The 23,146-nt window shown below is 57.5% G+C and overlaps 1 protein-coding gene and 1 long non-coding RNA gene across 21 annotated transcripts; one reads left to right on the top strand and one right to left on the bottom strand.

Annotated features, from left to right (window-relative positions):
- Nucleotides 1-1,299: 1,299 nt before the first annotated feature.
- On the bottom strand, nt 1,300-14,229 carry RNH1 (ribonuclease/angiogenin inhibitor 1). 20 transcript variants are annotated; one of them, XM_055260047.2, is made up of 11 exons: nt 11,079-11,157; nt 10,730-10,891; nt 8,694-8,813; nt 6,580-6,750; nt 5,927-6,097; nt 5,153-5,323; nt 4,902-5,072; nt 4,608-4,778; nt 4,122-4,292; nt 1,672-1,842; nt 1,300-1,567 (listed from the first exon to the last, which is right to left on the bottom strand). In XM_055260047.2, exons 2-11 carry the CDS (start codon nt 10,795-10,797, stop codon nt 1,480-1,482), a joined length of 1,473 nt encoding a protein of 490 aa, XP_055116022.2. In that variant the 5' UTR covers nt 10,798-10,891; nt 11,079-11,157; the 3' UTR covers nt 1,300-1,479. The 20 variants fall into 20 exon arrangements, with proteins under 20 accessions (XP_055116022.2, XP_063486990.1, XP_055116021.2 ...); XM_063630920.1 differs by having other exon boundaries at nt 8,694-8,881; nt 11,079-11,111; XM_055260046.2 differs by lacking the exons at nt 10,730-10,891; nt 11,079-11,157 and adding an exon at nt 14,095-14,229.
- Nucleotides 14,117-22,733, top strand: LOC129471492 (uncharacterized). Its single transcript, XR_010118716.1, has 3 exons — nt 14,117-14,236; nt 15,802-16,036; nt 20,487-22,733. It is a non-coding gene; the product is annotated as an uncharacterized lncRNA (long non-coding RNA).
- The last annotated feature ends 413 nt before the right edge of the window (nt 22,734-23,146 follow it).

Below are 23,146 nucleotides of genomic sequence, written 5' to 3'. Positions count from 1 at the left end.
ACCGTGTCCCAAAGGCAGCCCCTGGGAGCCCTTCTGGCAGCAACTCAACCCCAGGCAGCGCCCAAGGGCTCTGGTTCTTCACACGCCGAGATGCTCCAGACTCACCTTGGGCATCTCTTGCCCCAGGCCTGGCGTCACCCATTTCCCCAAGGAGCCTTGTTCCCGACTGGGGGTCATAGTTAAGAAACTAAGATCCTGGGTCACTTTATTTTACTTATTTTTGAGACGGAGTCTCGCTCTGTTGCCCTGGTTGGAGTGCACTGGCGTGACCTCAGCTCACTGCAACCTCCACTTCCCAGGTTCGAGCGATTCTCATGCCTCAGCCTCCCGAGTAGCTGGGATTACAGGCATGCGCCACCACACCCAGCTAATTTTTGTATTTTTAGTATAGATGGGGTTTCACCGTGTTGGCCAGGCTGGTCTCCAACTTCTGACCTCAAGTGATCCACCCACCTCAGCCTCCCAAAGTGCTGGGATTACAGCACCTGTAATACCCGCACTTTGGGAGGCCAAGACCAAACACCAGCCTGGGCAAGACCCTGTCTCTACAAAAAGTACAAAAGTTAGTTAGCCAGGTGTGGTGGTGCATGCCTGTAGTCCCAGCTACCTGGGAGGCTGAGGTGGCAGGATGGTTTGAGTCCCGGAGGTTGAGGCTGCAGTGAGCCGAGATTGCGCCACTGCCTTCCAGCCTGGGCAAGAGAGACCCTGTCCAAAAAAGGGGGGTTGCCAGGGAGCTTCTTTGCAATGAACTTGTTGCTGACTCAGCATCAGACCTTTGAAAGCTGATGAGCGTCCCCCTCTTGGCTTGGCAGGGCAGGGCACCCCGGGCTGGCCCACCTTGGTCAGCTGTCCACCCATGGGCAAGATGGGCTGCCCCTGAGGGTGGACCCCATCGTCCCACACATAGCTGCAGACAGAGCTGGGGCAAGCACTGGGCTCCGTGCAGGAACCCAGGCCGGGCTGGGCCGTGCTGGGCTGGGCTGGGGAAGTTAGGGCAGTGCTGGGAGCTCCTGAGGCTCTGGGGTGGAAGCTGTGGGAGCGGCTGGTCCTGCAGGCAGCTCCAAGCAGGCGTCGCCCTGCACAGGCAAACAGCCAAGTGGCATCCCTCCACCCCAGGCAGGGCCTGCCGTGTGCTCCCCAGTGTGGGTGGGTGCGGCTCAGAGGACCCAGCTGAGCACAGCCAGGGCCTTGGGCTGCTTCCCTGGTGCGGGTCCCTTAGGCAGGGGGAGAAGCCAAGTGGGGTGGTGTCATCCCCAATGCCAGCACCTCGCAGGGACCCCAGGAAGGACAAGAGCCCGATGCCAAGAAAGTGCTTTAATGATTATAAAGTGTCCAAAATATACTGGCAAAAATAAGCGGATCTGAGCGTTTCTCTTCAAACAAACCTAGGATATGCAGGGTGAGAGCATGGCAGGGGCTGGTGGGCCCCAGGGGTGCCTCGAGACCGGTCGTCCAGGGAGAGCAGCGGCAGGAAGCGCCTCAGGAGATGACCCTCAGGGATGGCTTGTCCTTCTCCAGGACCTGCAGCCGGTCCTCCATCTCCTCAGACCAGTAAATGTCGTACAGGCTGCACACAGGCCAGAAGGGAGGCATGGGCCCGTGCCCTCCCCCACCCCCGCCTTCCTCCCTGGGCAGCCCTGGCTGCACCACCCACCCAGCGCGTGCACATACACCAGCTGCTCCAGGAGGCAGCCCGGCTGCCGGACGCTCTCCACCAGCTGCAGGACGCCCGCGTCCCCCAGGCAGTTGTTGCTGAGGTCCAGCTCGCGCAGGCTGTGGTTGGCCAACAGGGTTGCGGCAAGGCTGCTGCAGCTGCTGTCACTCACATCGCAGTCGGCCAGCCTGGGTGGAGCAGGGCAGGGGTCAGGGTGCAGGGCGTGCCTGGCACCGCGCTGACCAGCAGAGCAGCCTGGGCCTGAGGGGCGCGACGGACACCTATGCTCGGCCACTCGGGACCCTCAGGTGGGGCCGTCCCCAAGGCTCACCGTCCCCCTGTGGTCCTGGGCAGGTTCCCCACCACAGACAAGGAAGGCACGGCAGCCTGACTGGCCTAAGACCTTCTGCAGGGAGGAGAAAGGGCAGGAGGGAGATGCCGTCCACCCAGAGAGCCACACCCACCCCCTTGCTACCTCAACACCGCCTGGCTGCGTGGGCTTCAGAGGAGAAGCCAGCCAGAGGCCAAGGGGCAGCTGTGGGGAAACGAGGGTATGGAGGGCACCAAGACAGGAACAGACTTTAGGCTCCAGAGAGACAGAGAAGTACAGGCCAGACAAAAGAGGGTGGAGAAGACCCAACACCCACTTCCTGGGGTGGAGCCGCCACAGGCCGGACAGCAGGGCCAAGGAGTTGCGCTGGACCTCTCCAAGGTGGGGGCCAGGGAAGCTGCAGGACCCCCACCCTGTGCGGTGGCTCAGGGGGAACAAATCTGCAGTGACCAGGACCCAAGGTTCCTCTCCACACCTGGAACACGCACAAGGTCCTGGCAGCCAGGATGGTGTCCCTTGGCAGGGAACTGAAAATCCCCCATCAGGAGGAAGCCCTCGGGAAACGCAGCCATGACTCGGCCTGTGGGGCTCACTGTCCAGCACGACTCGGCCCGCGGGGCTCACTGTCCAGGGCTCCCAGGCCTCACTCTGCACCTGGTACCCAGCCCAGGATGACCAGCCACCCACGGAAAGCCCCTGGTGAGAGGCACACGAGAAACAGCAAACAAAAGACAAAACACTGAGGGTGGAAATTCAGTAGACTGGCTGGTAAATGAGAACATCTCCCAAAAATAAAACAAAACACTGAACAGAAAAATTTGGAGAACACAATTAGAGGGCCACTCCACAAGACATCAGGACAGGCTCATGGGCACACCAAAAAAGAAAGGTAAGAAGAGAGAGAGAAGAAAAATCAGCAAAGGCATATTTTCTTAGTAGAACCAGTATCCAGCACAGTCAAAGAACCAAGGCCCACATCAAGGCCAAGCACATGGAACTCCACACACAGTGGACAAAGATCTTGAAAAGCTGCCAACGAGAAAAAGCCGATAGTGCACACAAGATCACAGTGGCTCACGCCTGTAATGCCAGCATTTTCAGAGGCTGAGGCAGGCTCATCACTTGAGATCAGGAGTTCAAGACCAGCCTGCCCAACATGGTGAACCTCCATCTCTACTAAAAATACAAAAATTAGGCCAGGCACGTTGTCTCACGCCTGTAATCCCAGCACTTTAGGAGGCCGAGGTGGGCAGATCACGAGGTCAGGAGATAGAGACCATCCTGGCTAACACGGTGAAACCCCATCTCTACTAAAAGTACAAAACGTTAGCCGGGCATGGTGACGGGCGCCTGTAGTCCCAGCTACTCGGAAAGTTGAGACAGGAGAATGGCATGAACCCGGGCGGCGGAGCTTGCAGTGAGCCAAGATCGTGCCACTGCACTCCAGCCTGGGTGACAGAACAAGACGCTGTCTCAAAAAAAAAAAATTAGCCAGGCATGATGGTGCATGCTGTACCCACCTAAATGATCCAAGGGCAGAACAGGGGCACAAGGCCTCCAAAAATTGCCTTCTGCAGAACTCTTAGGAAGCTGTTAAGAGAACGTGCTTTAACAAAGTAAGGAAATCTGGAAAGACATCCTGACCCAGGCGGGGTTCCCGCGTGGGAGGAAGGAGGGCGGGGCTTCCAGGAGGGTGGATCACAGGGTGGCCAGGTAGGCTGGAGCCCCGTGAAGCTCTCAGGCTTCATGAAACATGACCTCTGACTTTCAAACTTAAATGAGAACTAAGCCAGAGTGCTGCCGCCTCCCCGCCTTTCCCAGCACGTGAACATGCACGCTCACTCTCGCCCATGTGCGCCCACTCACACGGACACTCGTGCTTTCACATGTGCTCACACATGGACACTCGTGCTCACTCTCACGTGCTCACACACGGGACACTAGTGTTCACTCTCGCCCATGTGTGCTCACACACGGACACTCGTGCTCTCACGTGACACTCGTGCTCACTCTCACTTGCTCACACACGGGACACTAGTGTTCACTCTCGCCCATGTGTGCTCACACACGGACACTCGTGCTCACACGTGCATATGATCTCCCAAATGTGAATACTCGTGTCCCTCACACACTCACCAGAGCACCCGCAGCACAGAGCCAGGCTGGCCCAGGCCCTGGCAGAGCTCCCGCACGCCCGCATCCCCCAGCCTGTTGTTGCTTATCTGTAGCTCCAGGAGAAACTTATTCTGGGCCAGCACCGAGCTGAAGTGGGAGCAGCAGGCGGCTGTGAAGCTGCAGGACTTCACCCTGTGGACACAGACAGGACTGAGGCCTGGCAGGGGCCCAGACTGGCCCACAGCTGCAACTGGCCCTTCCCCTGAAGGCCTCACATGGACCTGAGCAAAAACATCTGAGAGCCTCCCAGCATGTGGGCACCTACACCTGGTCCTCAGCCCCAAGCACTGTTCCCATCAAACCACAGGCTGCTCCCTGGCCTATGCATTCTGAACATCAGAGCTGAGCCCAGCACCTTCCCTGGAGTTGCTCACTCCTCCCCTGGTCTCCTCGGTCACCCTGGCCCGCTCTGGGGCGACAGGGCCCTGCCCCAACAGCCACACTAACCACAGCGACTCCAGCCGGCAGCCAGGCTCCAGCAGGGTCTCACACAGCAGTCGGGCACCCTCATCCCCCAGCTCGTTGCCGGCCAGGCTGAGCTCCTTCAGGCTCTCCTTGGCCCTGAGGACACGGCACAGATCCCCGCAGCCCTTGGCAGTGATGCCACACTCCCAGATCCTGCAGGACAGGGGCCACCACAGACTTTCCTCAGCATCGTCTCATGGCCTGAGGTGAGCCCAGGGGGCGGGGGAGGGCTCTGAGGACGGCCCGCCACCCCTGACCCTCCGGGAGGTGACTCACCACAGGGTCCTGAGCCTGGAGCTGCGGTGGAGCAGCCCTGGGCCCAGCTCTGCGATGCCCCCATCACCCAGCTTGTTGCTGCCCAGGGCCAGCTCCCGCAGTGAGGCCTTGGAGACCACGACACTGCACAGGTCCCGGCAGTTGTCTGACGTGACACCGCAGCTCTCCAGCCTGGGGACGCAGGTCACGCGTGAGGCAGCACAGGACCCACCCAGCCCACACCCCGCACCCCCCTAAGACCCAGTGCCTACTTGAGCGCCTCCAGCTGGCAGGGGGAGTCCTTCAGGCCCTGGCACAGCACGCGGACGCCGGCCTCATTGATGTCGTTGTTGCTAACCGTGAGCTCCTTGAAGTCTGGCTTGGCCCTGAGCACGGAGGCCAGGGGCTCGCAGCTGGCAGCCGAGAGGTTGCAGTACTCCAGCCTGGGGGATGGCCGAGCTTAGCACCACACAGGAATGTGCACCAGCCAAGGGTGTGATGCCAGGGAGCGCAGGGGGGTGCTGGTGTCTCATCCCCCCCTCAGCCTTCTGCCTGGGCATCAGGTGGCAGTGCTGAGGGACCCCCACAGACTCATCCAGAGGCCCGGGCCTCTGTGGACACCGGCATTCCTTCTGGAAACTCCTCACCCCCTCCCCAACCTCAGACTTTGGGGCCCGACCAGATCCAGGAGGAAGAAACCAGCCTCTGGAGGGCAGAGTCACCTGCACGTGCCAGGCTGTGGTCAACTCACAGTGGCCGGGTCCCCCACACACACTGAGGTGGTGAGTGGAGCCTGACTCACGGCCAGGCATCTGTTCCCACTGTCAGGTCCTGGGGCAGCTGTGCCTTGCAAACGGCAACTGGAGCAGGAGGGAGGGCGACGGCAGATCCCCCCAGCCCCAGCATCACGGGGGAGGAGAGCACCACAGGGACCCTGTGACCTGAGTCCCCTCCTCACGGCTCCGGGCAGGCGACGTTCTACGTAGGGGGCTGGCTGGGGGACAGGCAGTGGGGAGCATGGGCCCCGGGGCAGGGCACACACTCACTGCAGCTTTTCCAGGCGGCACTGGGGGTCCAGGAGTCCCTCGCAGAGCAGCTGCAGGCCCGCGTCCCCCAAGGGGTTGTCGCTGAGGTGCAGCTCCTGCAGGGCGGGCAGGGAGCGTAGTGTGCTGGACAGGACCCCGCAGCCGGCCCCCGTCAGGCAGCAGTTCTGGAGGCTGGAGCATACCCGGCTGTCAGCACGGCTCCCCTGAGCCAAGCTGCCACGCCCTTCGCCTGCCAGAGCCCGGAGCCCGGAGCAGCACTCTGCAGGCCGCAGGTCTATACCTGCTCCTTCCCTGGACGGGGCTCTGGGCTCTGGGGTCTGCAGGCCGAGTGAAGGAGGGCACACGTGTGGCTCGGCCCACGGAAACCTTGTCGGCAGACACACCCTCCAGTGGGGTCCTGCAGTGATGCTGGAAGGCTAGGGATGGCGGGCAGGGCCAGACCTTGGGTGCGGGGGCTGGGACAAGGCAGGAGGGGCCCTGTGTCCCCGCTGTGAGACCACCAGGCCTGTGTGCCTCTGGCTGATGCTGGAAATGCCTGCTGCCACTGCCTGCCCACCCGCAGCTGCCCACGAGCCCCTGGCAGCTCTGTCCCCTGCTGCCAGGCTACCAAAGCAGGCCACACCGGGCCAGAGGCAGTGCCAGGCCCCGCTCACCTCAGCTTCTGGATCTTGCGGGAGGGGCTCTGCAGGCCCTGAAGCACGCAGTGCACGCCGGCATCACCCAGCTCGTTGCTGCGCAGGTTCAGCTCTGCCAGTGTGGGGTTGACTCGGAGAGCAGAGCTGATGTCCTTGCACCGTGCTTCCGTGAGGCCACAGTCGTCCAGCCTGCGACCAGACCCCAGGGTCATGTGGGCCACGCAGACAGCACTGGCCTCAGGCTCCACCACTACCCCACGTGCAGGTTACAACCCATCAGTGGGCCCAGAAGACAGCAAGGCAAGTCACACAGGACATTTCAGAAGTGAAACAAAAAAGAGAAGGAACTGTTCCGTGAAAGTTTTAAGATGCTCGCACGTGGCCGGGCGCGGTGGCTCACGCTTGTAATCCCAGCACTTTGGGAGGCTGAGGCGGGCGGATCACGAGGTCAGGAGATCGAGACCATCCTTGGCTAACACGGTGAAACCCCGTCTCTACTAAAAATACAAAAAATTAGCCAGGCGTGGTGGCGGGCGCCTGTAGTCCCAGCTACTCAGAGAGGCTGAGACAGGAGAATGGCGTGAACCCAGGAGGCGGAGCTTGCAGTGAGCCGAGATTGTGCCACTGCACTCCAGACTGGGCGACAGATCGAGACTCTGTCTCAAAAAAAAAAAAAAAGATGCTCGCACGTATGCAGACATGTGCCTGGGGCCGAACGTGCTCTTCACCTCCAACCATGGGACACTGAGCACAAAAGCTCCTGGTCTGTCCTAAGGAAAAAAATCAAACCTGTCTGAGGTAACAGCTACGGGAACGGCCTGGAACAGGACGCAGCAGGTTGTTCAGACACAGGAGCAAATAAACAGTGACACCAGCTTCTAACGTGACAGAAGAATGACAACTGATAAATGTGGAGGAAAGAAAGAAATTACAAAACTCAGGCCGGGCGCAGTGGCTCACACCTCTAATCCCAGCACTTTGGGAGGCCGAGGTGGGCGTCACCTGAGGTCAGGAGTTCGAGACCAGTCTGGCCAACATGGTGAAACCCGTCTCTACTGAAAATACAGAAAGTGGCCAGGCATGGTGACAGGTGCCGGTAATCCCAGCTACTCGGGGGGCTGAGGCAGAAGGATCGCTTGAGCCCAGGAGGTTGAGGCTGTGTGAGCCATGAGGGAGCCACTCCAGCCTGGGCGACAGAGCGAGGCCCCATCTCTAAAAACAAAAAGAATTTAAAGTATCTCTCGAAGGCATTGATCAGTCACAGGAGGAAAGGCAGTGGCGTCACAGTGAAGAGGATGGCAGATGGCGCCTGTGACAGGACGTTCCTGGCAGGCCCCACAGCATCTCCCTGCATTCTTACCAAAACTAGGACTTCAACCACGAGAAACCATCAAACAAGCCCCAACAGAGGGTGTCCTGCAGGAGCCAGACCCTCAGACCACCAAGAACTCAGAGAGACGAGGGGACAGTCACAGACGGGAGAGGGCTAAGGAGACAGAGGGCTGAGGGCCACGCGATCCTGCACCAGTGAGGAAGAGGAAAAGGGCAGGGCGGAAAAGCAGACTCTGCTTGGAGGTGCTGGGCCAGAGCTGACATCCACAGGTACACAGGACCAGCTCACCAGGGAGCCCCGTACAGTCCCCATAACTCCTCCGCAAACCTGACACTACTTGAAATCACCAGGTAAAAAGAGAAAAGATGCAGCCCACCCAGGCACTCGTGTCCTGCTTGTGAAGCTGCTGGGTTTGTGAGGACCTCGAGGGCTGAGGACTCCCAGCCCCCAGCTTGGCAGGGACAAGCAGCGCCCCAGGGAGGCTCACGGAGGGGGCCCAAGCTGTGTCCTGCCCTCGTGTCTCCAAGGGAGGGAGAGGAGCTGAGACACCAGAGCCAGAGACCCACTGGCCAGTGCCCGCCCACCTCGGCCCGCCCACCTCAGCCCATGCTGCATGAGCCATTCCTAAATGGTTGAAAAGAAACACAAGAATCACATCTCATGCACGTGGAAGCTGCATGGAATTCATACTTCACGTCCACAAACGAGGCATTCCAGAGCAGTGCACCCTTCAGAGGGAGCCGCCACCCACAAGCCTGCCCCTGCCAGCACCCCAACGCCACCCCGAGGGCAAGCGTACCTGACCACTTGGCACTGCTGGAGCAGCGGGAGGAGCTCGGCCCATCTAGCGTCGCTCAGCTCCTCACACTGGATGTCCAGGCTCCGGATGTCCAGGCTCATGGTGGAGGTGAAGAGTGGCCTAGGTGGGAGGCAGAGGGAAGAGAACGTCTTGGCCGAATCCCCCCACGGTTTCACAGGCTGGAGATTCTGCAAACAGGAAAACTCCAAACAGGACCCACAGGGCTGATGTTTCAGGAGGAGCCGCAGCCTCTCTCTGGGCAAACACTTCCTCTTCAGCACCCTCCCCACCTGTTTCTGGAGCAGACATCAGGGGTGGGGCAGGGGGGCAGGGACCAGCACCCACCCCCAGAAAGGCCACCATGGGCAGCAGAGCTTGGGAATGCAGATGCCAGCCCACCTCCTGGCTGTCACCACCCAGCCTCTGTGGGCACCTCCTCCTGCCCCATAGAGGGCAGGACAGCAGCAGCCCAGGAAGCCCCTGCCTCTCATTTGCCTGGGCAAGGACAGGGTGGGGTGGGGTGGTCTGTGAGCCTGGAGGCCCCAGCAGGGGAGCAAGGGGGTCTGTACGCTTGACCTGTGTCTCACTCTCAGGACAGGTGGACTAGGCGGGCCAGGCAGGCTGCCCACAAAGCCAGAGACCTCCCAGGATGCCAGGATCCTGGACCTGGCCACAGTGTCTGGAGCAAGACAGAGCAGGTGGGGCGGCCACTGGGGGTGTCAGCTTCCACGGCCCCCTTCTGGGGTTGGGGACTCTGCACCAGGCCATGGCACATCCCCTGCCCCACGGCACACCAGCCCAGAGGCTGGGCTGCCAGGCAAGCTGGGTGGGTCAGCCTGGGACTGACGCGGCTGCCACACCCTGAAACCTCCCCAGGCACAGGCCCTGAATATGGAAGGAGGTTCCTGAGGCCCTGAGGGCACAGCTCAGGTACCTGCCAGGGGCCTGGGGAAGGGAAGTGGTCAGGCAGAGACAGCCACCCCAAACCCTGGTAGGTGGATACATTCCCTGAGCACCTGCCAAGCACTGGCCTGGGGACTACAGCAGGGCAGGAACCTGGAGAGGAGGCTCGGATGGCCAGGAGGGCTCCCTGGAAGCAGCAGCCCTGATGCCACGCTGGGGAGAGGGGTGGGCAGAGTGGGGAGAGGGCTCCCATCCAGAAGCCCCAGAAAGCTGGCAGGATCCACTCCGGGAAATGACGCAACCCCAGCTGCCCTTCAGAAAGACGGCCAACAGGACTGTTCGAGAGGCTCCTGGTGCCCTGACACCCCCAGCTTCCTGAGTCTGTGTGCCTGGCACTCCTCTCCCCGGGGCTGGTTCAGAGGCGGCTGGTCCACTCTGGATGAGTGGAGAGAAGAGGCCCCTGGTACCAACCGGGAGGAAAGAGGCAAGGCTGGGCTCGGGTCCACAAGCCTGGGCACCCGGCCTGTAAGGACAGTGGCAAAGGTGGTGACATCCCACAGCCCCACATGGAGGAACTGAATACACCCGACCCGAAGCACGTGAGCAAAACCGACCAGGGTGTGGTCACCCAAACTCTGACTCTGGAATCTAGTCATCAGGAGGCACTGTGGGCGGGTGGGGGGTGGAAGGAGAGCCTCAGGCGGCCGCCCAGGATGCACACGCTCCCCAAATCCAACCTGACACTCGTGTGTCCTCTGCAGCCGGATGAAAGGTGGCCCCAGGGTGTCCTCCTCCTGGGAAAGCTTGGTGGAGGCTCAGGGTGGCCAGTGCTCCTGTGACCATCTGGAACTAGTGCTGCGGGAGTGGCCCTGTCCCTACCCCTCAGGCTTGGCCAGACCCTGCTGTATCCCAAGAAGGCCCTTCTGAACCTCTGTGGGTCACGGATCCCACTGAGGACCCTATGAAAATGCGGGTGTAAACGCCCTTCTCTGTGACTGGAGTCGTCCCCGGCTCCCTACACAGCCAGAGCTAAAAGCACATTCAGGAACCCACCACCACCAGCCGGCAGCCTGCTTTGGTCGAGGCAGGGATCTGAACAGCAGCCCTAACGGTCCCTTATCCGGAGACCAGACCTTCTCAACCTTATGGCGGGAGGTCTCCGCAGTGCCCAAGGCCTGGGCCCCACCCTGGGGAGCCACATGGGAGGGGCCGTCTGGAGGCCAATTCAGGTCCTTCGGTTCCGACGTGACGAGGGCGTGGACACGGCGACCTCCGGGGGGGCGCGGGGCCACCCTCTAGGGAGACACGGGCCACGCTCAGGCGACGCGCAAAGGTTCCCGGTCCCTGGGACCCGCGCCGGCGCCCGCATCGAGTTCTGGACACCCTGCCGCATACTAAAGGGCCGGGAGAGAACCTCAAAAACACGGAGGGGGTCTCCCCTGCGTCTGCCCCACCTGCGCCCGCTCGGCCCGGTAAGCTCACCCGACGCCGCTGCCGCACACGCAAGGCCAGAGCCGCTCCGCGCTCCTTCCGCCCAGGCGGAGGCGGGCGGAGCCTCCAGGCCGGGGCTGGCTGGGAGTCCGCCCTGGGGGCTGCGCCTGCTAGTCATCGCCCACTCGACCCTCTGGGCCCTCGGCCGAGCGGGCCGTGCCCGGCTCAGCCCCCAGGCCTCGTCCCAGTTACTACCCCAGCCTCCCCAGTCCCCGCAGGGTCGGGGGTGAAGCCTGACGTCCGCATCCCCTTTCCCACTGTCTGGCCCCAACCAGCCTTTCCACTTAATCTCCGGGAACCGGCGCCTGCACCCGCCTTCCCCCAGATCATCCCTCCAGCTCTGGCAGCCCCCACCACCCTCGAGGGAACGGCCCCTGCCTCCTCCCACAAGCAGGCCGGATTCCAGGAATTGCCCAAACAATAAAATAAAGCAAACCTGAGACACCCCTTTTTGCTACCAGACTGGAGAAGGTGCAACAGGTTGACAATGATTTGTTGTGGCTGAGGCAAAAGGGGCGAAGCTGTGAGGAGAGGTTTTAGAGCGCCGCTGGGCGGGCCTGAAAGCTTTGGACACACCCTCCGTTTCTATCAGTCACGAGTTCTTAATGCCTGAGCTCGGGAAGCATGTTCAACAATCTTTTTTTTGTTTGTTTGGTCCCGCCTTTCTGGACCAAACCAACGTATATCTTAAATGTATTACATTAATGCCTCATGTCTCTCTAAAACGTGTAAAGCCAAGCTGCCCCAACCACCTTGGGCACGTTCCCAGGATCCCGAGAGCTGTGTCACTGGCCGCGGTCACTCATATTCAGTTCAGAATAAATCCCTTCAAATATTTTACATTTTAACTATTCTTATCGACAGTACATTTTTTAAAATAAGAATGGCCCTGAAAGATGTCCACCTCCTAATCTCCAAACCTGTGGTGTTACCTTACGTGGCAAAAGGGACTTTGCAAATATTAAGAATATTGAAATATGAAGGCTATCCTGGGGTGTCTGGGCGGCCGGCATATAATCATGAGAGTTCTTATGCAGAGACAGCAGGTTTTGAAGATGGAAGAAGATGGCCTCTAGAAGTTGGAAGAGGAAAAGCAGCAGATTCTCCTTGGGAACCTCCAGAAGGAACTACTCTTGCCAACACCTTGATTTTAACCTCCTAAAACTCACTTTGGGCTTCTGAGCTCCAGGCTTATAAAACAGCCTGTGACAAACTCGTTATAGCAGGGGTGAGAAATAGCTCACTGCCGCCTCCTCCTCCAGGGCTCAAGTGATCCTCCTGCCTCAGCGTCCCAAGTAGCTGGGACTACAGGCGTTCACTACCGCAGCTGGCTAATTTTTTCTATTTTTTGTAGAGACGGGGGTCTCACTATGTTGGCCAGGCTTGTCGCAAACTCCTGGGCTCGAGAGATCCGCCCGCCTCGGCCTCCCAAAGTGCTGGGATTACAGGCTGCACCAGCGCACCCAGCCCAATGTAACTTTTTTTTTTTTTTTTTTGAGACAGTTTCGCTCTTGTCACCCGGCTGGAGTGCAGTGGCACGATCTCGGCTCACTGCAACCTCCGCCTCCTGAGTTCGAGCGATTCTCCTACCTCAACCTCCCAAGTAGCTGGGATTATAGGCGCCTGCCACCACGCCCGGCTAATTTTGTACTTTTAGTAGAGACGGGGTTTCACCACGTTGGCCAGGCTGTTCTCGAACTCCTGACCTCAGGTGATCCGCCCGCCTCGGACTGCCCGGCTCAGTGTAACTCTTTTTTTTTGGGGGGGGGGGGACGGAGTCTCGCTCTGTCACCCAGGCTGGAGTGCAGTGGCACGATCTCGGCTCACTGCAAGCTCCGCCTCCCGGGTTCACGCCATTCTGCCTCAGCCTCTCCGAGTAGCTGGAACTACAGGCGCCCGCCACCACGCCCGGCTAATTTTTTGTATTTTTAGTAGAGACGGGGTTTCACCGTGGTCTCGATCTCTTGACCTCGTGATTCGCCCGCCTCGGCCTCCCAAAGTGCTGGGATTACAAGCGTGAGCCACCGCGCCCGGCAGGCTCAGTTTAACTCTTAACGTCAACATCGTGCGCAGTCTCCGGCTTGCATTCGGTTTAGTCAGCCAATCGCTAAGACGACACTTGAGACCGTTTTCAGATCTTTAGGCTTTCCACCATCCTAGAAGGGGGCCTGCCTGGTTCTAAGGCCCTTCTGAAACACTGCCAAACTGTCCTCGGGAAACGGTGCAGTCCTCTGGTTTCCCCCAAGGCGCGTGGGCACCTTGGCTGCAACCTCGCCCAGTAACACGACGTGCCTGGGGCCCCTTCGTCATTTCCGCCAACCCCGGTGACAACCCTGACGCCGGCCCCTAAGTGCCGTTCCAGTTACGTTGCTCTCCTCCCCGCAGCCCCAGGCGGCAGCTTCGCTGCCCGGCGTCCGGTCCCCCGGTGGTCCCGGAGCCAGACTCCGCAATGGAGGGCGGAGGACCCTCCCTCCCCGACCTCGCACGACCGAGACCGCCCACCTTTCCCCCAACGCCCGGCGGTAGGAGCCGTTCGAGTCTTCTCCGCCAGGGCGGTCCTTCCCGGGAGGTCGGTTCTTTGGGGAAATAAGGTCAAGGGTTGCGGGATTTGGGGAAGAAAGCTCGGCTGGGCCAGGACTGCTTGCGTAGCTCGCTGGAATCTAAGGCACTAGAGGTCTTGACGGCCACGCGAGAACGAACCACGCAGGCGCAGCCCCGCCCCCCAGCGCCCGGACTTCCGGCACGCCCCAAAGGGGAGCTCGCGGCGCGATGACGTCCTCAAGGCGCGCCACGTCCGCCGGGCGGCGCAGCTGCCCAGGGCAACCTCGGCCCCGCCTCGCCGGCCCCGGACCCCTGCCCCGCCCGACCCCGCCCCGCCACGGGAGCGCGCCACTCGACCGCGCAGCAGCGGCCTCAGTAGCGCCAGGTACGCGTCTACAGGAAGCCCGACCAAGGCCGGCGTGGGCGAGGCCTGGCTACAGGCTGACGCACCGATGGAGCTACTGACCTCGGAACGACTGGCGGACGGTCGCGGGCCTGGAGACCCAGAGTTAGACGGGCGACTTCCTTCTCGAGCCAGGAAAACGAGTTGAACGTGTCGACACCTCCACCCGCCAGAGTCAGCGGCGCGGGCGTGTTCGAGTCGGCTGGTGGGCGTGGCCAGATGCGTGGGCGGTGACTACTGGGCGGGGCTCGGCTCAGGGGCGGGGCCTGGCGTGCGCAGTTTCGGGCCCGAAGCGGGGCCTGGTGGGCGTCGCTCGGTTCGGGGGCGGGGCTTGGCCAAGCACAGTCTTGGCGCATGGGCGGGGCCTGGTGGGGCGTGGCTCGATGAGGGCGCGGGGGTCTCGCTTGGGGGCGGGGTCTCCCTAGTAGGCGGGGCTTGGTGCCGGGGGCGGGGTCTGGCGGGCGTGAGCGCGTGTTGTGGGCATCGCACTGGCTGGCACGTCTCAGCAATTCCTCAGAATCCTCGGGGGAGGAGGCCGGGGCCCGGAGCAGCAGCGCCTTGGGGGCGGAATCGCAGGCGCGGGTCGGGCCTTGCTGGGGCGCGGGGCGCGGCCCCCGAAGAAAGCGGCCGCCTCGGGACAGGAGGGACCCGGGAGAAACCCCCCTGGGGCGGCTCCGCATGTCGGGGTCGCGATTCTAGGAGACCTTGGTAGAGGGGCTCGTTTGCGCCGAGGTCGCAACCCCCAAGGGAGCTGCGGCCCCGTGATCCACGCCGGCCGTCCCGGCCACTGGCTACCGCCTTTGTTTCGTGGGACACGGCAGGGACCAGCCCCACAGGGTCGGTGGGTCTCTCCCTGTGTGTGGCGACGAGAGAGTGTAGAAATAAAGACACAAGACAAAGAGAAAAGAAAAGGCAGCTGGTCCCGGGGGGCCACTACCACCAATGCGCGGAGACCGGCAGTGGCCCGGAATGTCTGGCTTCGCTGTTATTTATTGGATACAAAGCAAAAGGCGCAGGGTAAAGAATGTGAGTCATCTCCAATGATAGGTAAGGTCACGTGGGTCACGTGTCCACTGGACAGGGGGCCCTTCCCTGCCTGGCAGCAGAGGCAGAGAGAGAGAGGAGACAAAGAGAAAGACAGCTTATGCCATTATTTCTGCATATCAGAGACTATTAGTACTTTCACTAATTTACTACTGCTATCTAGAAGGCAGAGCCAGGTGTACAGGATGGAACATGAAGGCAGACAAGGAGCGTGACCACTGAAGCACAGCATCACAGGGAGATGGTTAGGCCTCCGGATAACTGCGGGCCAGCCTGACTGATGTCAGGCCCTCCACAAGAGGTGGAGGAGCAGAGTCTTCTCTAAACTCCCCAGGGGAAAGGGAGATTCCCTTTCCCAGTCTGCTAAGTAGCCAGTGTTTTTCCTTGACACTGAGGCTACCGCTAGACCACCCTCCGCTCGGCAACGGGCATCTTCCCAGACGCTGGCGTCACCGCTACACCAAGGAGCCCTCTGGTGGCCCTGTCTGGGCATAACAGAAGGCTCGCACTCCTGTCTTCTGGTCACTCCTCACTATATCCCCTCAGCTCCTATCTCTGTATGGCCTGGTTTTTCCTAGGGTATGATTATAGAGCAGGGATTATTATAATATTGGGATAAAGAGTAATTGCTGCAAACTAATGATTAATGATACTCATATATAATCATATCTAAGATCTATATCTGGTATAACTATTCTTGTTTTATATTTTATTATACTGGAACAGCTCGTGTCCTCGGTTTCTTGCCTCCGCACCTGGGTGGCTTGCCGCCCACAGGACCCCAGCCCGCAAGGCCCACGGAGCTGCGGCCTCGTCCCGAGTGTTCTGAGTGCAGTCCGAGCAGCTCCCGCGTCCACTCTGCTGCCGACACCCGAGCGCCGCCCGGAATCCTGGCACTGAGGGGCGCAGGCCAAGTTCCACACCAGCCTGGGAAACGCAAAGCGACCCCACCTCCACAAAAGTGGGTTTTCTTTAAGTTTTTGACTAGTCCCCAATTCACAGAATTGACATTTTGGCAGATGAAGACTGCAAGTAAGGAAACTAACAGTACATCAGATTTGTTCTTTAGCAGTTTGCTAAACCTCTCCTCTGACTGCCTTTATTAGGTATTTATTTTCGAGACAGGGTCTCGCTCCGCTGCTTAGGCTGTACTGCAGTGGCGCGATCCCAGCTCACTGCAGCCTCCACCTCCTGGACTCCAGCGATCCTCCCGCCTCAGTCTCCCAAGTAGCCGGGACCACAGGCGCCACCACGCCTGGCTAATTGTTGTATTTTATGTAGAGAAGAGGTCTCCCTGTGTTGCCCAGGCTAGTCTTGAATTGGGCTCAAGTGATCCTCCTGCTTCAGCCTTCCGTAGCGCTGGAATTACTGGCATAAGCCACTGCAGCCGGCCTGATCATCTTTAAAGAAGGTGGTTCTGGCCGGGCACGGTGGCTCACACCTGTAACCCCAACACTTTGGGAGGCCGAGAAGGGTGGATCATCTGTGGTCAGGCGTTCAAGACCAGCCTGGCCAACGTGGTGAAACCCCATCTCTACTAAAAATACAAAAATTAGCCAGGCATGGTGGTGGGCACCTGTAATCCCAGCTACTTGGGAGGCTGAGGCAGGAGAATCGCTTGAACATGGGAAGCAGAGGTTGCAGTGAGCCTAGACCATACCATTGCACTCCAATTTGGGCAACAAGATGAAACTCTGGCCGGGCGCGGTGGCTCACACCTGTAATCCCAACACTTTGGGAGGCCAAGGCAGGCAGATCACCTGAGGACAGGAGTTCAAGACCAGCCTGGCCAACATGACGAAACCCCATCTCTACTAAAATTACAAAAAATTAGCCAGGCATGGTGGTGCATGCCTGTAATCCCAGCTACTCAGGAGGCTGAGGCAGGAGAACCACTTGAACCCAGGAGGCAGAGGTTGCAGTGAGCCAAGATCGTGCCACTGCACTCCAGCCTGGGCAACAAGAGCAAAACTCCATCTCAAAAAAGAAAAAAGAAACTCCGTCTCAAAAAAAAAAAAGGTGGTTCACACACACACACACACACACACACCCAAGAAAGCTCAGGACTGGAAGGCAGCCAACCTGGCTGTGACCCTCATCCTGCACACGTGAGCTTGGTGACCAGTAGCTGATTCTTTAACTCTCTAAGCTTTGGAGTCTGGATGTGAGGTTTAGAATTCATGACAAGAAGCTGGAAGGTTGCCGCCAGCCTGACTCCTGGACTGGTTGTCTTGACATCTTTGCGAAAGCTGCTAAAACGTTCTGGTTTCATTTCATTCTTTTCTATGCCATGACCTCTTAGATTTGTTCCTGGCAATTCTCATAAGAGTGAAGAAAATGTTTAAAATGGCTGTTTGGGCTCCCTTTTGTGACACCCTGTGGGGAGGTGCCCAGGTATGTATAGGTGCTGAGTGCACAGCCAGCGTGGTGTCTGTGGCTGGGCCTCCCTCCTGGACAGTGCGGCCACAGCCCCTGAACGGTATGTCTTCATTTGTATTCTATTTTATTTTATTTTTTTACATGGAGTCTCGCTCTGTCGCCCAGGCTGGAGTGCAGTGGCATGATCTCGGCTCACTGAAAGCTCCGCCTCCCAGGTTCACGCCATTCTCCTGCCTCAGCCTCCCTAGTAGCTGGGACTACAGGTGCCCGCCACCACGCCCGGCTAATTTTTTTTTTTTTTTTGTAATTTTAATAGAGACAGAATTTCACCGTGTTAGCCAGGATGGTCTCGATCTCCTGACCTTGTGATTCACCTGCCTCAGCCTCCCAAAGTGCTGGGATTACAAGTGTGAGCCACAGTGCCTGGCCTTCATTTTTATTTTTGAACTTACCTGGCTCACCTTGTTATGTCTTTATCTTATTTTTAAACTTACCCAGTTCACCCACTGTGGAATTGGGAGTATATGGAAGTATTCCCACCCCCAGTTTTATATACTGCCCCAGAGCTGACCATTCTCATTTCTGCTGGGTCCTGGCCAACTCAAGTGTGCCTTTCCTCCTAATCCTGCCCCACACAGATCTGAGGAATGCTGCCCTTTCCCTCTCCACCTGCCCCTCCCTCACATCCAGCCCCACCAGGCTACACGTTAGCTTAAATAGGAAGCTTTTACATTCCGCATGAAAGGGAATCCAGGGACAGGCTGAGGCAGAAGACCCCCAGTGTTCATGAGATGCCATCTGGAGAAAGCACCGTGGTGCTGAAGGCCTAAGTCAGACCCCGGGGAGAGGTGCACCAGGGTGACTTTGGGTGGAGAGTCCTGTGCCTGTTCTACTTCTATAAATATATTCAGGCCAGGCGCGGTGGCTCACGCCTGTAATCCCAGCATGTTGGGAGGCCCAGGCAGGCGGATCATTTGAGGTCAAGAGTTCAAGACCAGCCTGGCCAACATGGTGAAACCCCATCTACTAAAAATACAAAAAAATGGCTGGGCACAGTGCCTCACACCTGTAATCCCAGCATGTTGGGAGGCCAAGGCAGGCAGATCATTTGCGGTTGGGAGTTCAGGACTAGCCTGACCAACATGGAGAAACCCCGTCTCTACTAATAATACAAAAATTAGCCGGGCATGGTGGTGCATGCCTGTAATCCCAGCTACTCGGGAGACCGAGGCACAAGAATCGCTTGAACCCAGGAGGCGGAGGTTCTGATGAGCCAAGATCACGCCATTGCACTCCAGCCTGGGCAACAAAGAGCAAAACTCCATCTCAAAAAAAAAAAAAAAACAAAAAAATGAGCCAGGCATGGTGGCCTGCGCCTGTAATCCCAGCTACTCAGGAGGCTGAGGCAGGAGAATCACTTGAACCCAGAAGGTGGAGGTTGCAGTGAGCAGAGACCACACCACTGTACTCCAGCCTGGGTGACAGGTGAGACCGTGTCTCTAAATAAATAAATAACATGTTTGTCTAAAAGTGCCTTTTTAATGAAGTATGAGATATGTACATAAAGTGCACGTAGTGTAAGTGTAGCACGCAATGGATTTTCACAAGCGACGCGTGAAATGGGAAAACATTGGCCAAGTGTGGTGGCTCACACCTGTAATCCCAGCACTTTGGGAGGCCGAGGCGGGCGGATCACGAGGTCAGGAGATCGAGACCATCCTGGCTAACACGGTGAAACCCCGTCTCTACTAAAAATACAAAAAATTAGCCAGGCGTGATAGCGGGCGCCTGTAGTCCCAGCTACTTGGGAGGCTGAGGCAGGAGAATAGCGTGAACCTGGGAGGCGGAGCTTGCAGTGAGCCGAGATTGCGCCACTGCACTCCAGCCTGGGCGACAGAGCAAGACTCCGTCTCAAAAAAAAAAAAAAAAAAAGAAAAGAAAAAGAAATGGGAAAACATTGAGGATGAAGTAGCAAATATTTGAGAATTCAACTTGATTGGTGGCTGTTACCAGTTCATATGTGAGTGGTACGTAGTGGGTAGTTTTTCTTAAACTGACAATGACCAGCTGAATTTTGGTGACAGGACTGCTCCTAAGGTTTGAAATGTAAGGTACCCTCTGATTCACGGGCTAAGCTCTGCCACTTAGCAGGAGGAGCTCATGATAGAGCAGGTTGAGGAGAAAACTTTGCCCCATAAGGGCTCCTCACCGCAAGTGAGGTCTTGGCTTGAAGCCACCAATTTCAATTAGACAGCAGACCAGTCAGCAGGATGATGTGTGCCTCAGGAGATCCGTGCTGATGTGGGGGCCTCAGATACACAATGCCTCAGGGCCCAGGCGTGACCCTCTCCTTCCCTCCTGCACAGAGATGCTGTGAGAATTAGACACTCCCACAGGGCCCTGTCAGACCCTGAGCTAGCCTGTGGGAACCGGAAGATATGCAAAACACCAGCCACCCCCCCACACACACATACACAAGGCGCTGGAGGGGGACGGCTGTGCAGTGGCAGAACATGGGAGGTCTTGATCAGTTAACTCAGTGAGGTTAGGAGGCGACTTTTTTTTTTTTTTTTGAGATGGAGTCTTACTCTGTCACCCGGTCAGGAGTGCAGTGGCGTGATCTCAGCTCACTGCAACTTCCGCCTCCCAGGCTCAAGCGATTCTTCCGCCTCGGCCTCCTGAGTAGCTGGGACTACAGGTGCACACCACCACACCCAGCTAATTTTTGTATTTTTAGTAGAGACAGTGTTTCACCACGTTGGGCAGGCTGGTCTCAATCTCTTGACCTTGTTATCTGCCTGCCCTGGCCTCCCAAAGTGCTGGGATTATAGGCGTGAGCCACAAAGCCTTTTTGTTTTTGTTTTTGAGATGGAATCTCGCTCTGTTGCCCAGGCTGGAGTGCAGTGGCACGATCTCAGCTCACTGCAACCTCTGCACCCCAGTTGAAGCAATTCTCCTGCCTCGGCTTCCTGAGTAGCTGGGATTGCAGGTGCCCACTACCACACTCAGCTAATTTTTTGTATTTTTAGTAGAGATCGGGTTTCAACGTGTTGGCCAGGCTGGTCTCAAACTCCTGACCTGAAATGATCTGCCTGCCTCGGCTTCCCAAAGTGCTGGGATGACACTGAGCCACCGCGCCTGGCAAGGAGGTAACTTGATCCATATGTTTGCGTTTACATGGTGTGAGGAAAGGGCACCCTAGGTAGATGGAACAGCGTGTACAAAGGCCTGGAGGTTTAAAATCACCACTCTTCTAGCCCTCATACTAACTTTGCCTATTTTGAACTTTATATAAATGGAATTATATTGCATGTTCTCTTTTGTATCTGACGTCCTTTTCTCAATACTGTATCAGTGGTGTCCATGCCATTTAAAGTAATGGTCGATTAACTCAATGCTACGTCGCCTTCTAATTGATGGAGGGCAGGTAAGACTCACAGTGGGGCTGAGCCCCTTGAGGGTTCCTGGCTTTGCCCAGGAAACAATTCAAGGGCAAGCTGGAAGTGAAAGTAAACAGGCCAGGCATGGTGGGAGTTACTGCCCCTTTCCATGGCAATAACCCCACGACCCAAAGTTACTACCCCGTCCCTAGAAACTTTTGCCTGAGCTTCACCTTAATCTGCATGAAATTAAAAGTGGGTATAAATGTGGCTGCAGAACTGCCCTGAGCTGCTGATCTCAGGACACTGCCTATGGGCCTGCAGGGGCTGTCACGGAGCTGTAACCCTGTCGCTTCAAGTTGTTTTGTTTTTCTTTTGAGACAGTCTCGCTCTGCTCTTCCAGTTTGAATATCACGCAGGCTGGAGTGCAGTGGCGCAATCTCGGCTCACTGCAACCTCCGCCTCCCGGGTTCAAGCAATTCTGCCCCAGCCACCCGAGTAGCTGGGATTACAGGCACGCACCACCACGCCTGGCTAATTTTTGTATATGTATTAGAGACAGGGTTTCACCATGTTGGCGAGGCTGGTCTCGAACTCCTGGCCTCAAGTGATCTGCCTGCCGCCCGCCTCGTTGTCCCAAGGTGCTGGGATTACAGGTGTGAGCCACCGCACCCAGCAAAAGTGCTTTCTTGAGATGGAATCTGCTCCTGGTGAAGATGCTCTAAACATTGCTGAGATAACAGGATTTAGAATGTTCTATAAACTTCGTTGGTACAGCAGCGATAGGGTTCAAGAGGATTTTCCAGTTGTGAAAGGTCTGCTGTGGACAAAATGCTACCACACAGCATCGCGTGCTATGGAGAAATCTTTTGTGAAAGGAAGAGGCTTAATGTGGCCAGCTTTATTGTTGTCTTATTTTAAGAAATTGCCGGCCGGGCGTGGTGGAGAATCACTTGAACCCAGGAGGCAGAGGTTGCAGTGAGCCATGATCACACCATTGAACTCCAGCCTGGGCATAAGAGCAAAACTCCATCTCAAAAAAAAAGAAAGAAATTGCCACAGCCACCCCAGCCTTCAGCCACCACCACCCTGATCAGTCAGCAGCCACAAACAAGACCTTCTACCAGCAAAGAGATCCCAACTTCCTCAAGCCTCAGATGATTGTTGGCACTTTCTATCAGTATCTTAGTTTTTTCTTTGTTTGTTTTTTAATTTTTGAGATAGATTCTCATTCTCTTGCCCAGGCTGGAATGCAGTGGCACCCTCTTGGCTCACTGCAACCTCCACCTCCCAGGTTCAAGCGATTCTCTTACCTCAGCCTCCCAAGGAGCTGGGACTACAAGCACACACCACCACACCCGGCTGATTTTTTTTCCATTTTTAGTAGAGACGGGGTTTCACCATGTTGACCAGGCTGGTCTCGAACTCCTGGCCTCAGGTGATCTGCCCACCTTGGCCTCCCAAAGTGCTGGGATTACAGGTGTGAGCCACTGCGCCCGGCCATTTTATTTTTGAGGCAAGTTCTTGCTTTGTTGCCCAGACTAGAGTGCAGTGACATGATCTCGGCTCATGGCAACCTTTGCCTCCCAGGCTGAAGCAATCCTCCCACCTCTGCCTCCCTAGTAGCTGGGACCACAGGTGCGCACCCCCACACCCGGCTAATTTTTTTGTATTTTTGGTAGAGACAGGGTTTCACCATGTTGCCCAGGCTGGTCTCCTGAGCTCATGCAATCTGCCCACTTGACCTCCCAAAGTGCTGGGATTACAGGTGACAGCCACTGTGCCCAGCCTATTATTATTATTATTATTTATTTATTTTTTGGTCTTGAGGGAGGGTAGGGTGGTGGGAGCCCAGTTGCGGAGGGAGTGAGGAGTGGTCAATAAAGTATTTTAAATTGAGGCATGTGCATTGTTTTGTAGACATAATGTTATTGCACACCTGACTGCACTGTGATATAAATATAACTTTTTTTTTTTTGAAACGGAGTCTCGCTCTGTCGCCCAGGCTGGAGTGCAGTGGCGCAATCTCGGCTCACTGCAAGCTGCGCCTCCCGGGTTCACACAACTCTCCTGCCTCAGCCTCTCCGAGTAGCTGGGACCACAGGCGCCCGCCACCACGCCCGGCTAATTTTTTTGTATTTTTTAGTAGAGACGTGGTTTCACCGTGGTCTCGATCCCCTGACCTCGTGATCCGCCCACCTCGGCCTCCCAAAGTGCTGGGATTACAAGCATGAGCCACCGTGCCCGGCCAACGTAACTTTTATATGCAGTGGAAAACCGAGAAATCCCTCCGACTGGCTTTATTGTGACAT

Source organism: Symphalangus syndactylus, chromosome 21 (assembly GCF_028878055.3).
Source record: "Symphalangus syndactylus isolate Jambi chromosome 21, NHGRI_mSymSyn1-v2.1_pri, whole genome shotgun sequence".
In the NCBI taxonomy this organism is placed as follows: Eukaryota; Metazoa; Chordata; class Mammalia; order Primates; family Hylobatidae; genus Symphalangus; species Symphalangus syndactylus.
Note: the sequence above shows the minus strand (reverse complement) of the source record. Positions and strands in the feature narration are given on the sequence as shown.